Source organism: Oncorhynchus gorbuscha, linkage group LG02 (assembly GCF_021184085.1).
Source record: "Oncorhynchus gorbuscha isolate QuinsamMale2020 ecotype Even-year linkage group LG02, OgorEven_v1.0, whole genome shotgun sequence".
In the NCBI taxonomy this organism is placed as follows: Eukaryota; Metazoa; Chordata; class Actinopteri; order Salmoniformes; family Salmonidae; genus Oncorhynchus; species Oncorhynchus gorbuscha.
This window is the reverse complement of record NC_060174.1, coordinates 32485207-32499652: the sequence shown is the minus strand read 5'-3', so window position 1 is coordinate 32499652 and position 14446 is coordinate 32485207. Positions and strand designations below refer to the sequence as shown.

At 45.2% G+C, this 14446-nt stretch overlaps 1 protein-coding gene across 1 annotated transcript in view; it reads left to right on the top strand.

Annotated features, from left to right (window-relative positions):
- The window catches only part of LOC124000941 (nuclear receptor ROR-alpha A-like), a 276955-nt gene that overhangs the window by 79571 nt on the left and 182938 nt on the right, over window positions 1-14446 (top strand). Inside the window, exon 2 of the mRNA XM_046307612.1 lies at window positions 7394-7414. Within this exon, the coding sequence (XP_046163568.1) occupies window positions 7394-7414 (21 nt within the window). The remainder of the gene's footprint in view (window positions 1-7393; window positions 7415-14446) is intronic.

Below are 14446 nucleotides of genomic sequence, written 5' to 3'. Positions count from 1 at the left end.
TATATATTCAGACGGAACAATTTTCTTGTTTTTTTAATTAACTGATAGCCAGGGGAACACTCCAACACTCAGACATAATTTACATACGAAGCATTTGTTTTTAGTGAGTCGGTCAGATCAGAGGCAGTAGTGATGACCAGGGATGCTCTCTTGTTAAGTGTGTGAATTTGACATTTTTACTTTTGGGTGTCAGGGAAAATGTATGGAGTAAAAAGTACATAATTGTCTTTAGGAATGTAGTGAATTAAAAGTATAAATAGTAAAGTACATATACCCCCAAAACGACTTAAATAGTACTTAAATAGTATTTTTACTTAAGTACTTTACACCACTGGTTGATGGTGATTTCTTGCATTTTAGTAAAACTGCAAGAAAAGGAAGGTATTTTCCTTTCATACGACAACAACTGAATGCATGCTGTTCAGTGCAAGAAAAAAAAAGATTTGAAAGACAGTTGTTAATGATATCAAATCAAATTTAATTGTATTTGTCACATGCTTCTTAAACAACAGGTGTGGACTAGTAGTGAAACACTTACTTACAGGCCCTTCCCAACAATGTAGAGAGAAAGAAAATAGAGAAATGATAGAAAAGTAAACCATGTAATCATAAAAGTAATAATAGATACACAATGACTAACTTGTCTATATACAGGGGTACCAGTCAATGTGCAGGGGTACGAGGTCATTGAGGTAGATATGTACATATAACTAGGAATAAAGTGACAGTTAATAAACAGTAGCAGCAGCATATGTTATGAGACAAAAAAGTTAGTGCAAAAAGGGTCAATGCAGAGAGTCTGTGTAGCTGTTTGGCTAACTATTTAACAAACTATTTAGCAATCTTATGGCTTGGGGGTAGAAACTGTTCGGGGTCCTGTTGGTTCCAGACTTGGTGCATCGGTACTGCTTGTCGTGCGGTAGCAGAGAGAACAATATATGACTTGGGTGGCTGAAGTCTTTGATCATTTTAGATCCTTCCTCTGACACCGCCTGGTATAGAGGTCCTGGATGACAGGGAGCTCAGCCCCAGTGATGTACTGGGCCGTATGCACCACACTTTGTAGTACTTTGCGGTCGGATGCCAAGCAGTTGCCATACCAAGTGGTGATGCAGCCAGTCTAGATGCTCTCAATCAAATCAAATCAGATCAAATAGATTTATATAGCCCTTCGTACATCAGCTGATATCTCAAAGTGCTGTACAGAAACCCAGCCTAAAATCCCAAACAGCAAGCAATGCAGGTGTAGACATTTACATTTAAGTCATTTAGCAGACGCTCTTATCCAGAGCGACTTACAAATTGGTGCATTCACCTTATGACATAGAAGCACGGTAGCTAGGGAAAACTCCCTAGAAAGGCCAAAACCTAGTAAGAAACCCAGAGAGGAACCAGGCTATAAGGGGTGGCCAGTCCTCTTCTGGCTTTGCCGGGTGGAGATTATAACAGAACATGGCCAAGATGTTCAAATGTTCATAAATGACCAGCATGGTCAAATAATAATAATCACAGTAGTTATCGAGGGTGCAGCAGGTCAGCACTTCAGGAGTAAATGTCAGTTGGCTTTTCATAGCTGATCATTAAGAGTATCTCTACCACTCCTGCAGGTAGCACGTCCGGTGAACAGGTCAGGATTCCATAGCCACAGGCAGAACAGTTGAAACTGGAGCAGCAGCACGGCCAGGTGGACTGGGGACAGCAAGGAGTCCTCATGCCAGGTAGTCCTGAGGCAAGGTCCTAGGGCTCAGGTCCTCCGAGAGAGAGAAAGAAAGAGAGAATTAGAGAGAGCATACTTAAATTCACACAGGACACCGGATAAGACATTCTTTTTTCATTTCACCTTTATTTAACCAGGTAGGCTAGTTGAGAACAAGTTCTCATTTGTAACTGCGACCTGGCCAAGATAAAGGACAGGAGAGGTACTCCAGATATAACAAAATTACCCTAGCTCCCCCGACACATAAACTACTGCAGCATAAATATTGGAGGCTGAGACAGGAGGGGTCAGGAGACACTGTGGCCCCATCCGATGGTGCAGCTGTAGAACTGTTTGAGGATCTGAGGGCTCATGCCAACATTGTCGTGCCCTCTTCACGGCTATCTTGGTGTGTGTGGACCATTATAGATCCTTAGTGATGTGGACACCGAGGAACGTGACGCTTTCTGCCCTCTGTTTCCTGAAGTCCAGAATCAGCTCCTTTGTCTAGTTGACATTGAGGGAGAGGTTGTTGTCCTGGCACCACACTGCCAGGTCTCTGACCTCCTCCGTATAGGCCGTCTCATCGTCGCTGGTGTTCAAGCCTACTACCGTCGTCTGAAAACTTAATGATGGTGTTGGAGTCTTGTTTGGCCACGCAGTCGTGGGTGAACAGGGAGTACAGTAGGGGACTAAATACACACACACGAGGGCCCCCCTGTGTTGTAGCCTACGCTTACCACCTGGGGGTGTCCTGTCATGAAGTCCAGGATCCAGTTGCAGAGGGAGGTGTTCAGTCCCAGGGTCCTTAACTTGGTGAGCTTGGAGGGCACTACGGTGTTGAACGCAGATATAGTGAAACTGAGCCAGCTGCTCGAACAGAGTTCTTAGTCTGTTGTCATGGTTATCACCCCTATCTGGATATACAGGAACACATCTATATGATGAAATTAGAATGTTGACTGACAAATACAGTACCAGTCAAAAGTTTGGACACACCCACTCATTCAAGGGTTTTTCTTTATTTTTACTATTTTCTACATTGTAAAATAATAGTGAAAACATCAAATTTATGAAATAACACATATGGAATCATATAGTAACCAAAAGTGTTAAACAAATCTAAATATATTTTATATTTGAGATTCTTTAAAGTAGCCACCCTTTGCCTTGATGACAGCTTTGCACACTCTTGGCAATGTAGAAAATAGATAAAATAAAGAAAAACCCTTGAATGAGTAGGTGTGTCCAAACTTTTGACTGGTACTGTATTTTCAGTGTACCAAATAACTTTCTTTAGAGTTGAAGTGAGAATGGCCGCAATAACCTCTTCCCCCATCCCTACTGCTCCTTGTATTGAAGCTCTGTACTCAGCTCCTCAACATCATCATCAGTCTATACCAGTGTTTCCCAACCCTGGTCCACAAATATCCAAACAGTACACATTTGTATTGTAACCCTGGACAAGCATACCTGATTCAACTTGTCAGCTGGTTGGGAAACACTGGTCTATTCTTCTGACACGTAATGTAGTAGCGTGTAAACAGTCACTCTCTCTGTCTGTGTGACTAGTTGTCTTGATCCCATGGTCCAGAAATGTATCCCTATCCCTCACCCAAAACCCACTCAAAATGTCTGAATTTTAACCTCTCTTCTATTTCCTTATTTATGTACCCCACATCCTTATTTGGAATCACTATTTAATGAAGAGCGTCATTATCAACCTTAAGTATTACATTTAGCTTCTGAGTGAGACTGGCTGGCTGGAGGAGCAGTCTTGTAGGAGGGGATGAGAGAGTAGCGATGGGGGCTCTAGCATCAGCATCAGCCCCATCCTCTTCTCCTTTTCCTTCAGCACCAGCCACAAGCCCAAGCCCCAGCTCGAGCTCCAGAGATGCTGAGTGCCCTTGTGATAAGGTGTGAGGCCTGTCTGCCACTGACTGACAAGCCTGCTCTTGCCATGCCAGTGCCTGGCGCTCGATAAGGGAAAATGTCAGCGTGATTTTGGAAAATGTCATTTATCTCGGCTCTCTAGCCGTGTCTGTAACCCGGACTGATTATGGTTTGTGGAAATTTATATCATTGCGGGGTGCCTTGTGAAATAGTAGAAATGTTGTGTTTTTCAGTAAGATAGTAGTACTTAATGTCCCTTTGGTGATAGTCTGTTAATATTGTAATTGCTTTGATATAGCCTAGTTCTCTGTTATTGTGCTTTAAAATCTGAATACACCAACCACTCTATATTCTGCTGAACTTAATCATGTATTACAAACCATCAAAGTGTTCGGTGCACAGAGGCGTTCAGATTGGGGGATTCATTTGATACTGAGACAAAGGTTTCCCGTATTGGTGATGCTACGCAAGATCTGTGAGTTGAAGAGTGTGTTTGTGATGTGTAAGAAAAAGCCCCCAGATTCAAGTGCCAATCTCTTAGTCTTTGTCAAAGCGTCTGTGTGGGCTGTTTGCTTGTATTATTTAGAAAAACAATCCTCTCCTAAGATGAGTGGGTTAACAGGAACCATTAATTGGTTTAGCAGGATTCGTATGCACTCAAGTTCCGGCTTAGCTTCAAGGCTGAAAATGCTTGTATTCACATGTATTCAGAAGCCACTGCTTACTTTTCCCAGGAAATGATCTCACTGTGAAGATAGGCTGTTTAACATGGCTTGTAAGCCTTAGGTTTTGATTTGTGGGTCTAAGATGAAGCAGAGTTTGTACTCACGTCATCACTTTTAATGTTGGATTCAAAAACCCAAGCTGTCATATATTATTCAACGAGTTTCCTGTTTTCTCTGAAGCACTACACCATACTACCTCTGGTTTCAGCTTGCTTCTAGCAGCCATTCAATTCACAGGCTACTGTATATTATTCAGTACTGTATATGTTTCCGCCACCTAGTTGACTCAAAGTGACATTTGTGGGACACACTGATAAAGCAATTCTTCCTGCTGCTTAGACCAACTCCATAGGACTGAACAGAAAGTCACCATTACTTGCGTTCCAATTTTTTTGGAGAGACCATGGCTGCCTTTGTGATCTGCAATGCAGGCTCAGAGTAGACCCAGACAGAAAGGAGCATCTTTAACAGACAGAAAGAAGTGTCTTGGCAGCCCCACAGAAGCCTAGTGAGTATGTTGTCTCTTGCTCTTAACCAAATGTATTGCCAGTCTGTCCGTGATACCCTAAGAAATGGAGCAGGCCCACGATTCCCAACATACTTGTCAAATCGACGCACTTGTGAAGATCACCCTGCTCAAGATAAATTCGAGGTTGGCTTGTTCGGCATTACTTTATAAATATTTGTATTACAATGTTGTCTCTATTTGGGCGAGCGGTTGGCTGCAGGATGAGCATTCTTCTCACATGAAGTGCAGTGGTGAAAGCCATGATAAATTGCACTCTGTTGACACCTTCATTGGGTTATTTATGGCTCATTAATTGAACTGAAAAGGAGAGTTGTAGGCGCAGCGGGGGAGCTGGACTGCGCTAGGCCTCCAAGGCACTGCCTCACAACAGCCCACAGGGCTGGGAGGAGAGGAGAGGTGGTGTCCTATTCTCACGTCTGTCTGTCTGTTTCCTGTTTGCTGAGGAGAAGAGTGAGAGAACACACTTGTCAGGGGCGGGCAGGAAAACGAGGAAGACAACCATGAAAAGGCGGCCCCCACCCACAGCCCAGCCCCTCTCACATATAAACTCCCTCCTTCAAAACCTGAAAGGGATTCTTATTTTAATCTCCTCCTGTGTGTTATTTTAGTCCATGGAGTGTTTTAATCATCTTGTGGTTTGTATTGTAAGGGACTGAATGCACTGTTCACATTTTAGAGCTCGGAATCAAGAAGAACATAGCTGCGAGATATTTTTGCAATTACATGAATGTTTTCTATGATATTAATTCAGTAGACTTATTCATTCCATGATGTGACATTACGTTATGAGCTGGTGTACACAACTGTAGGATATGCTACAAGCATGCCTATATAGAAAATGTACCCTCTTTTTGATATCTCTACATCTCCAAACAAAGGTTAAAAATTCCCAAGGAGAAAAGGGTCACTTCAGATATGAGCTCAGAAACACACTTGATTAACAAGTGGATTAACAATGCTTGATTAAGAAATGGATTAGCATTGCTCGTTTCATGGAAGGGTGTACCTCAAAGGCTGACTGGACTGGGTGCCCACGAGGTACAGTAATGAGTCCTTTCTTCCTGAGAGCACTGACAGACAGACATGTCAACCTGATAATTTTCTCATTTTCGGTGCTCTGTCAACCTCATCTTTGTGCTCTATCTCTCTCTCTCTCTCTCTCTCTCTCTCTCTCTCTCTCTCTCTCTCTCTCTCTCTCTCTCTCTCTCTCTCTCTCTCTCTCTCTCTCTCTCTCTCTCTCTCTCTCATTCTCTCATCGATTCCCTCTCTGTTCTTTCTATCGCTCTCTCTCTCTCATTCTCTCATCGATTCCCTCTCTGTTTCCGGTGATTGGCTTTAGCATTTTTTCTTCACCAAGGGTTTGTTCCACTAGGTCAGTGTTCATGCTGCAGGAATAGACTAATTACGTTCAGAGTTGTAGGACTGCATAATTGCATAATTGCAGATTTCTAGTGTATACTACTGTAGACATGTCCCATCCCGACTAGCTGAGTTCTGATCCACAGGACCAGAGCAGGAACTTGTTAGTTTTTGTGTCAGTAGATTTTGTCAGACTCTACGTCCCAACGTGTGTCCATGTCCTTGAACTGTAAGTGCTTAGGCTCATCCAGCCCTTAGGCTCATCTCAATCCTGTCACAGCTGTCAGTCAGCTCTCAGTGACGTCCATGTCCTCTAACACTTTATGTCTCTCAACACTCAGTGTCTCTGTGAGAGAGGGACATGTCTGGACCTGTCTGCCACACATGACTCAACCACAGCTGGGCTGCGGTGGGGGCCATTCTCTTTCTAAGCACCAGGGTGTCTTCCAGAGGCTTTTAGATATCGTTTTTCAGTCTGGACTGCTACTGTATCACAGTGGACCACTAACATTCCTATCTTCTCCTTCTATGCTTTTTAAAAAATGATTTTGATCCTGCAAGCTCACAAGCGATAGTAATCTTACACTTCAATTAGATCGCACTACTCATCAGATGCTATCTTGTGTGCTGAAGATAGAGGGAGTGTGCTTTGAGGCAGCACAAGTGTCACTAAAATAGGATCTTGGTATTACTGTGAGAGCTACCCCTTTCGTGTGTGTGTGTGTCTGATTGAGAGGAAGACTGCTCGACTGAGTTTTAGTAAAGCATATAGGCCTATTCTGTTAAGTATCTGCAAAACAAACGATGCTGTTCTTTTTAAATGTTGTGCTTTTTTCACGGCAACGGGTCGCCTCTTCGTCCCAAACAGACTACTAGAGCAGCGTCTTTTTAACATATGTTCAATCAGTCACAGAAATAGATTGTTAGGAAGGCAATGTGAAATCATAGTTTGCTTGCATTGTCCAAATTATTAACGTGTTTTTATTTCTCTCTTTGTTTTTCTCTGTGATGTGGTGTGCTGTGCCTCCCTGCTTTCTGAACCTCATCATGTCCTAAAGGTAAGTGTCGTATTGCCCAGTCTCATAAGTCAGCACTCATTTGGTTACTGAAAAAGAGATGTATGGAATCAGAACTACTCACTTTCTAAATGTACATTCGTAACATTAACACCAAATATGTACTTCTGTGTAGGTGGACTCACGAACAAGCAAGGTAAGTGTACTACATATTATAACTGTGTGTCAGTCTGCATCAAAAAGTAACTGTATTAGTCTCTAACAAAATAACCAAAATATTTATGTAAAGGAAAATTAGGAAAAATACTTAATATTCTTCCATTTGATATTTGGTTAGGCAGTCTGTTCCCTTGGTGCTGTTGCCAGGCAGTCACACAGAGCAGAGCTACAGTTCCAGTGTTCTTCCACTGAGTGGCAGGTATTTTGTTCTAATACTAGCCACCCGCTAACACAGGCAAATCAAGATGGATGGGTAGATTTCATAGTTTTATTATCCCTTAATGTGCAGTTATACAGTGACAGAGAACTCTCCTGGAAGAGGACAGGCCAATGTTTGAGAATTGAGCAGGCAGGAGATATCATTCTCCAGGCACATCCATTTAGTTCCATCAGGGAGGGAGCCTGGGATGAGATGCCATGGCAGGCAGGCAGTCTCAGGTTGTGTCTACACTTGACACTTACATACAACTCCTGCTATCAGAATACGAAGATCGCATTGAACAGACAGTTCTAGTTGTACGAAAGTTGCATTGTGGTCAGATTGAGTTCAGATCTGGCTGACCACTTCAGGAGGTGGTCAGGGATGCATTATGTGTGGATTTCTCCTCAGTCTGGAAGCAATCAGGCTACCGAAAGTGCATATAGAGGGCAACGTCATCAGCACTCCTTCCACAAGTCTCCAGAAAACCTGTTTTTGGGACCAAGAGTCACCTTTTCATTATAATGTTGGGGGAAATGTGTTCCTAGCATGTGAGGAATGTGTTTGCTTGCCTCCTAGCCAATATAAAAAAGAAACACATTTTTGGCTAAAGTTATGCTAAAACATTTGCAATCCCTTTAGCATTGCTTGCTAGCTTGCTGACTAGCTACAGATGTTATCTGGCTAGTTAGCTACTGCCATCAGTTGTTGTTGTGTTTACATTTACATTTAAGTCATTTAGCAGACGCTCTTATCCAGAGCGACTTACAAATTGGTGCATTCACCTTATGACATCCAGTGGAACAGTCACTTTACAATAGTGCATCTAAATCTTAAAGGGGGGGGTGAGAGGGATTACTTATCCTATCCTAGGTATTCCTTAAAGAGGTGGGGTTTCAGGTGTCTCCGGAAGGTGGTGATTGACTCCGCTGTCCTGGCGTCGTGAGGGAGTTTGTTCCACCATTGGGGGGCCAGAGCAGCGAACAGTTTTGACTGGGCTGAGCGGGAGCTGTACTTCCTCAGTGGTAGGGAGGCGAGCAGGCCAGAGGTGGATGAACGCAGTGCCCTTGTTTGGGTGTAGGGCCTGATCAGAGCCTGGAGGTACTGAGGTGCCGTTCCCCTCACAGCTCCGTAGGCAAGCACCATGGTCTTGTAGCGGATGTGAGCTTCAACTGGAAGCCAGTGGAGAGAACGGAGGAGCGGGGTGACGTGAGAGAACTTGGGAAGGTTGAACACCAGACGGGCTGCGGCGTTCTGGATGAGTTGAAGGGGTTTAATGGCACAGGCAGGGAGCCCAGCCAACAGCGAGTTGCAGTAATCCAGACGGGAGATGACAAGTGCCTGGTTTAGGACCTGCGCCGCTTCCTGTGTGAGGCAGGGTCGTACTCTGCGGATGTTGTAGAGCATGAACCTACAGGAACGGGCCACCGCCTTGATGTTGGTTGAGAACGACAGGGTGTTGTCCAGGATCACGCCAAGGTTCTTAGCGCTCTGGGAGGAGGACACAATGGAGTTGTCAACCGTGATGGCGAGATCATGGAACGGGCAGTCCTTCCCCGGGAGGAAGAGCAGCTCCGTCTTGCCGAGGTTCAGCTTGAGGTGGTGATCCGTCATCCACACTGATATGTCTGCCAGACATGCAGAGATGCGATTCGCCACCTGGTCATCAGAAGGGGGAAAGGAGAAGATTAGTTGTGTGTCGTCTGCATAGCAATGATAGGAGAGACCATGTGAGGTTATGACAGAGCCAAGTGACTTGGTGTATAGCGAGAATAGGAGAGGGCCTAGAACAGAGCCCTGGGGGACACCAGTGGTGAGAGCGCGTGGTGAGGAGACAGATTCTCGCCACGCCACCTGGTAGGAGCGACCTGTCAGGTAGGACGCAATCCAAGCGTGGGCCACGCCGGAGATGCCCAACTCGGAGAGGGTGGAGAGGAGGATCTGATGGTTCACAGTATCGAAGGCAGCCGATAGATCTAGAAGGATGAGAGCAGAGGAGAGAGAGTTAGCTTTAGCAGTGCGGAGCGCCTCCGTGATACAGAGGAGAGCAGTCTCAGTTGAATGACTAGTCTTGAAACCTGACTGATTTGGATCAAGAAGGTCATTCAGAGAGAGATAGCGGGAGAGCTGGCCAAGGACGGCACGTTCAAGAGTTTTGGAGAGAAAAGAAAGAAGGGATACTGGTCTGTAATTGTTGACATCGGAGGGATCGAGTGTAGGTTTTTTCAGAAGGGGTGCAACTCTCGCTCTCTTGAAGACGGAAGGGACGTAGCCAGCGGTCAGGGATGAGTTGATGAGCGAGGTGAGGTAAGGGAGAAGGTCTCCGGAAATGGTCTGGAGAAGAGAGGAGGGGATAGGGTCAAGCGGGCAGGTTGTTGGGCGGCCGGCCGTCACAAGACGCGAGATTTCATCTGGAGAGAGAGGGGAGAAAGAGGTCAGAGCACAGGGTAGGGCAGTGTGAGCAGAACCAGCGGTGTCGTTTGACTTAGCAAACGAGGATCGGATGTCGTCAACCTTCTTTTCAAAATGGTTGACGAAGTCATCTGCAGAGAGGGAGGAGGGGGGGGAGGAGGATTCAGGAGGGAGGAGAAGGTGGCAAAGAGCTTCCTAGGGTTAGAGGCAGATGCTTGGAATTTAGCGTGGTAGAAAGTGGCTTTAGCAGCAGAGACAGAGGAGGAAAATGTAGAGAGGAGGGAGTGAAAGGATGCCAGGTCCGCAGGGAGGCGAGTTTTCCTCCATTTCCGCTCGGCTGCCCGGAGCCCTGTTCTGTGAGCTCGCAATGAGTCATCGAGCCACGGAGCGGGAGGGGAGGACCGAGCCGGCCTGGAGGATAGGGGACATAGAGAGTCAAAGGATGCAGAGAGGGAGGAGAGGAGGGTTGAGGAGGCAGAATCAGGAGATAGGTTGGAGAAGGTTTGAGCGGAGGGAAGAGATGATAGGATGGAAGAGGAGAGAGTAGCGGGGGAGAGAGAGCGAAGGTTGGGACGGCGCGATACCATCCGAGTAGGGGCAGTGTGGGAGGTGTTGGATGAGAGCGAGATGGAAAAGGATACAAGGTAGTGGTCGGAGACTTGGAGGGGAGTTGCAATGAGGTTAGTGGAAGAACAGCATCTAGTAAAGATGAGGTCGAGCATATTGCCTGCCTTATGAGTAGGGGGGGAAGGTGAGAGGGTGAGGTCAAAAGAGGAGAGGAGTGGAAAGAAGGAGGCAGAGAGGAATGAGTCAAAGGTAGACGTGGGGAGGTTAAAGTCGCCCAGAACTGTGAGAGGTGAGCCGTCCTCAGGAAAGGAGCTTATCAAGGCATCAAGCTCATTGATGAACTCTCCGAGGGAACCTGGAGGGCGATAAATGATAAGGATGTTAAGCTTGAAAGGGCTGGTAACTGTGACAGCATGGAATTCAAAGGAGGCGATAGACAGATGGGTAAGGGGAGAAAGAGAGAATGACCACTTGGGAGAGATGAGGATCCCGGTGCCACCACCCCGCTGACCAGAAGCTCTCGGGGTGTGCGAGAACACGTGGGTGGACGAGGAGAGAGCAGTAGGAGTAGCAGTGTTGTCTGTGGTGATCCATGTTTCCGTCAGTGCCAAGAAGTCGAGGGACTGGAGGGAGGCATAGGCTGAGATGAACTCTGCCTTGTTGACCGCAGATTGGCAGTTCCAGAGGCTACCGGAGACCTGGAACTCCACGTGGGTCGTGCGCGCTGGGACCACCAGATTAGGGTGGCCGCGGCCACGTGGTGTGGAGCGTTTGTATGGTCTGTGCAGAGAGGAGAGAACAGGGATAAACAGACACATAGTTGACAGGCTACAGAAGAGGCTACGCTAATGCAAAGGAGATTGGAATGACAAGTGGACTACACGTCTCGAATGTTCAGAAAGTTAAGCTACGTAGCAAGAATCTTATTGACTAAAATGATTAAAATGATACAGTACTGCTGAAGTAGGCTAGCTGGCAGTGGGTGCGTTGTTGACACTACACTAATCAAGTCGTTCAATTGAGTGTAATAGTTTCTCCAGTGCAGCTAATCAGTGGACGTTAGCTAGCTGGGTAGTGAAGACTACGTTAGGACGGCGAAATACGATAATTATGCAATTATCTTTGATACAAAGACGGCTATGTAGCTAGCTGAGAAGAAATTGCTAAGATTAGACAAATCAAACCGTTGTGCTATAATGAAATATAATGAAATGTAATGAAATGTAATGAAAAAGTTATATTACCTGCGGGAGCGAAGTGCCGATGCGACCACTCGCTCCAACCCGGAAGTAGTTATTGTAATACTTTGCATACTCTGCCGTTTGTAGAATGCATACTGGCATTTTAATATAGCATGGGAAAAGGGAATCCGGACACAGTGAGGACACGGTAGACACATTTAAATGTAGATGCATAATGCGTTCGGAATTCCATGATCAGAATTTCATGATCAGAACTCTATGATCAGAACTCTGTGATCAGAATACTAAAGCTGCTTGAACTGTATTGTCTAGACACTGCCTCACGTAGGCAGTATGCACAGTGCCCTGGCCTCCCCTGCAGCCACAGCTGTGAACATATCAAGGAAAAGTGATAGCAGACAATTTATTGCCTAAATCCTTCTTTCCACTATGTTATATCTGACTGGACTTTATTTTGAGTTAATGTGGACCCAGTGACTCAGACTTGAGCACTGTGGCGTCTGTGGCACGTTGATAACAATGGCATGACGCAACTGAGTGATGGAGGTGCAACCCATAATACTTTGCCAATACTTTGCGGCACCATCTGGTGATTGTGCTTCTCTCTCTCTGTGTAGCTCGCTCTCTACTTCCCACTTATTTCTGTGGAGAGGAGTGCCACTCGACATGGAACAATAGCTCTCCCCTCATCACTACAAGGTGTTTTGTTGTCCTTTTAAATTCACTTCCCACTAGGCACAGACATCAATTCAACGTCTATTCCACACTGGTGTAAGGTCATTTCATTGGAATTTCATGAAAACAATGTTGATTCAACCAGTGTGTGTCCAGTGGGATGTCAGGTCTCAAGTAGTTGCTCTTCTCCCACCTTTTGTGTACTGTCAGTAATAATTTGTCCTCTTGTTCATTCAATGATATTATTCTATAGTGAGACTGATTAGCAGCCATGTAAGGGACAGGATAGTTCTAAAAAGACAGGATAGTTCTAAAAAGACAGGATAGTTCTAAAAAGACAGGATAGTTCTAAAAAGACAGGATAGTTCTAAAAAGACAGGATAGTTCTAAAAAGACAGGATAGTTCTAAAAAGATGTCAGGGAGGTATGCTTCAACTAGATACTAAAGCACAGTGCCCTTCCCACAATGTGAACATGTAAACAGATATTCCTGTATTTGTTAATCAAACAGAATAAGAATAATACTGTACTAGACAGTCCATTTGGGAGGGAGAGATGGGGATGGAAATGGGTTCTCTGTCTCTGTTAATATGTCACCCGCTGATACAACTGTAAATGTTGGAATAACTAAGAAAATTGGGAAAATCGGAATATATTTAGCGGCATATTTCAAACCAGGCTGTATGCAGAGTGAGGGTCTCAGCAGCACATTGCTGTCTAAATGACTGGTTATTGACAGGCCTTCAGCATCATGGATTTCACATGTTCTTTGACTCTGTGGTCCTCTAGCAAATGTGATCCTCTCTGATGCTTCTATTTGAACTTATTTTGATGTCCCTGAGCATTAAGAGAAGTGACAGCTTACAAATAAATACATAATTATCACATCTGAAAGCTGCCATCCCAAACTTTATTTGCATATGGAACACTTTGAGGGATGGGGCTGATACACCCGGAGGGTCTGGCAGACTCTGGCAAAGTGGCTGCTGTCATCTCTCTCATCAGCCTTTGGGTCTTTCTCAGAAACCCACCGAAAAAGAGAGAAGCAGAGACCGTACAGCAAGAAAATACTGCTCTGTTCAAAATGTCTAAATAGGCAGGACTGACTAAGGTTCAATGGAGTACAAAGAAAACTGAAGGACAAGATTGTTCCCATTGTGTTTTCACCATGTATTTCCCCACAGAGCAAGGCCTGCCAAGGCCCTGCAGGCTTCATTTCACCCCCTCAAAACGCAACATCTTTCTTTGAGTGTTCTGAAGATAGGAACACAATGACTGCCTGTAGAAGTTCATCTTATTTCTACCTGGGAACACAAAAGACTAATCATGGCCATCACAAAAGCCTTGTTCCTGTCTCACAGTGTGTGATAAGGCAGGCTCAGGCAGCATAAAGGCCCTCCAGAGAGCAGAGAGAGGCAGACCGACAGGAAGGAGAATGGGCCCAGGCCAGACCCAGGACTACCTCTTTCCTGTGTTGTGTGGGGTGAACCTATAGGACCAGCCTTATGTCCTGTGCTGTCAGTAGAGGGCAGGTTTAGGACGCAGAGCAGACAGGTATTATATAGGAACATCTATATTTTTTTTTTTTATGAGAACATCGCTCAGACTTAGGCTATGTATATTTGATTTGTAATGCATGTCCCAATCTTTAGTTTGATATAGACTAATAGTTCCACGCTGAAGCAACAGCCTGGCTGTCTATAGGAGATACTATAATGCCAGTGGACTAGAATTACTGCTGAATATGTATTGGATGTCCTCTGCTGCCCCACGTCCTCAGTGAGGCACTGCCACATGGATGGCACTGTGGAAAGGGGTCATGTTTATCCAACATTGAACCGTTAACAGCTAACCTTTTACCCCGTTAGGCAGAAGTAGCGGCATCTGAGGATTGTTTTTGGTAGCTTCTCTCTTCTGCTCCACCTTCTGAACAGATATCCATATCCCCCTCTGA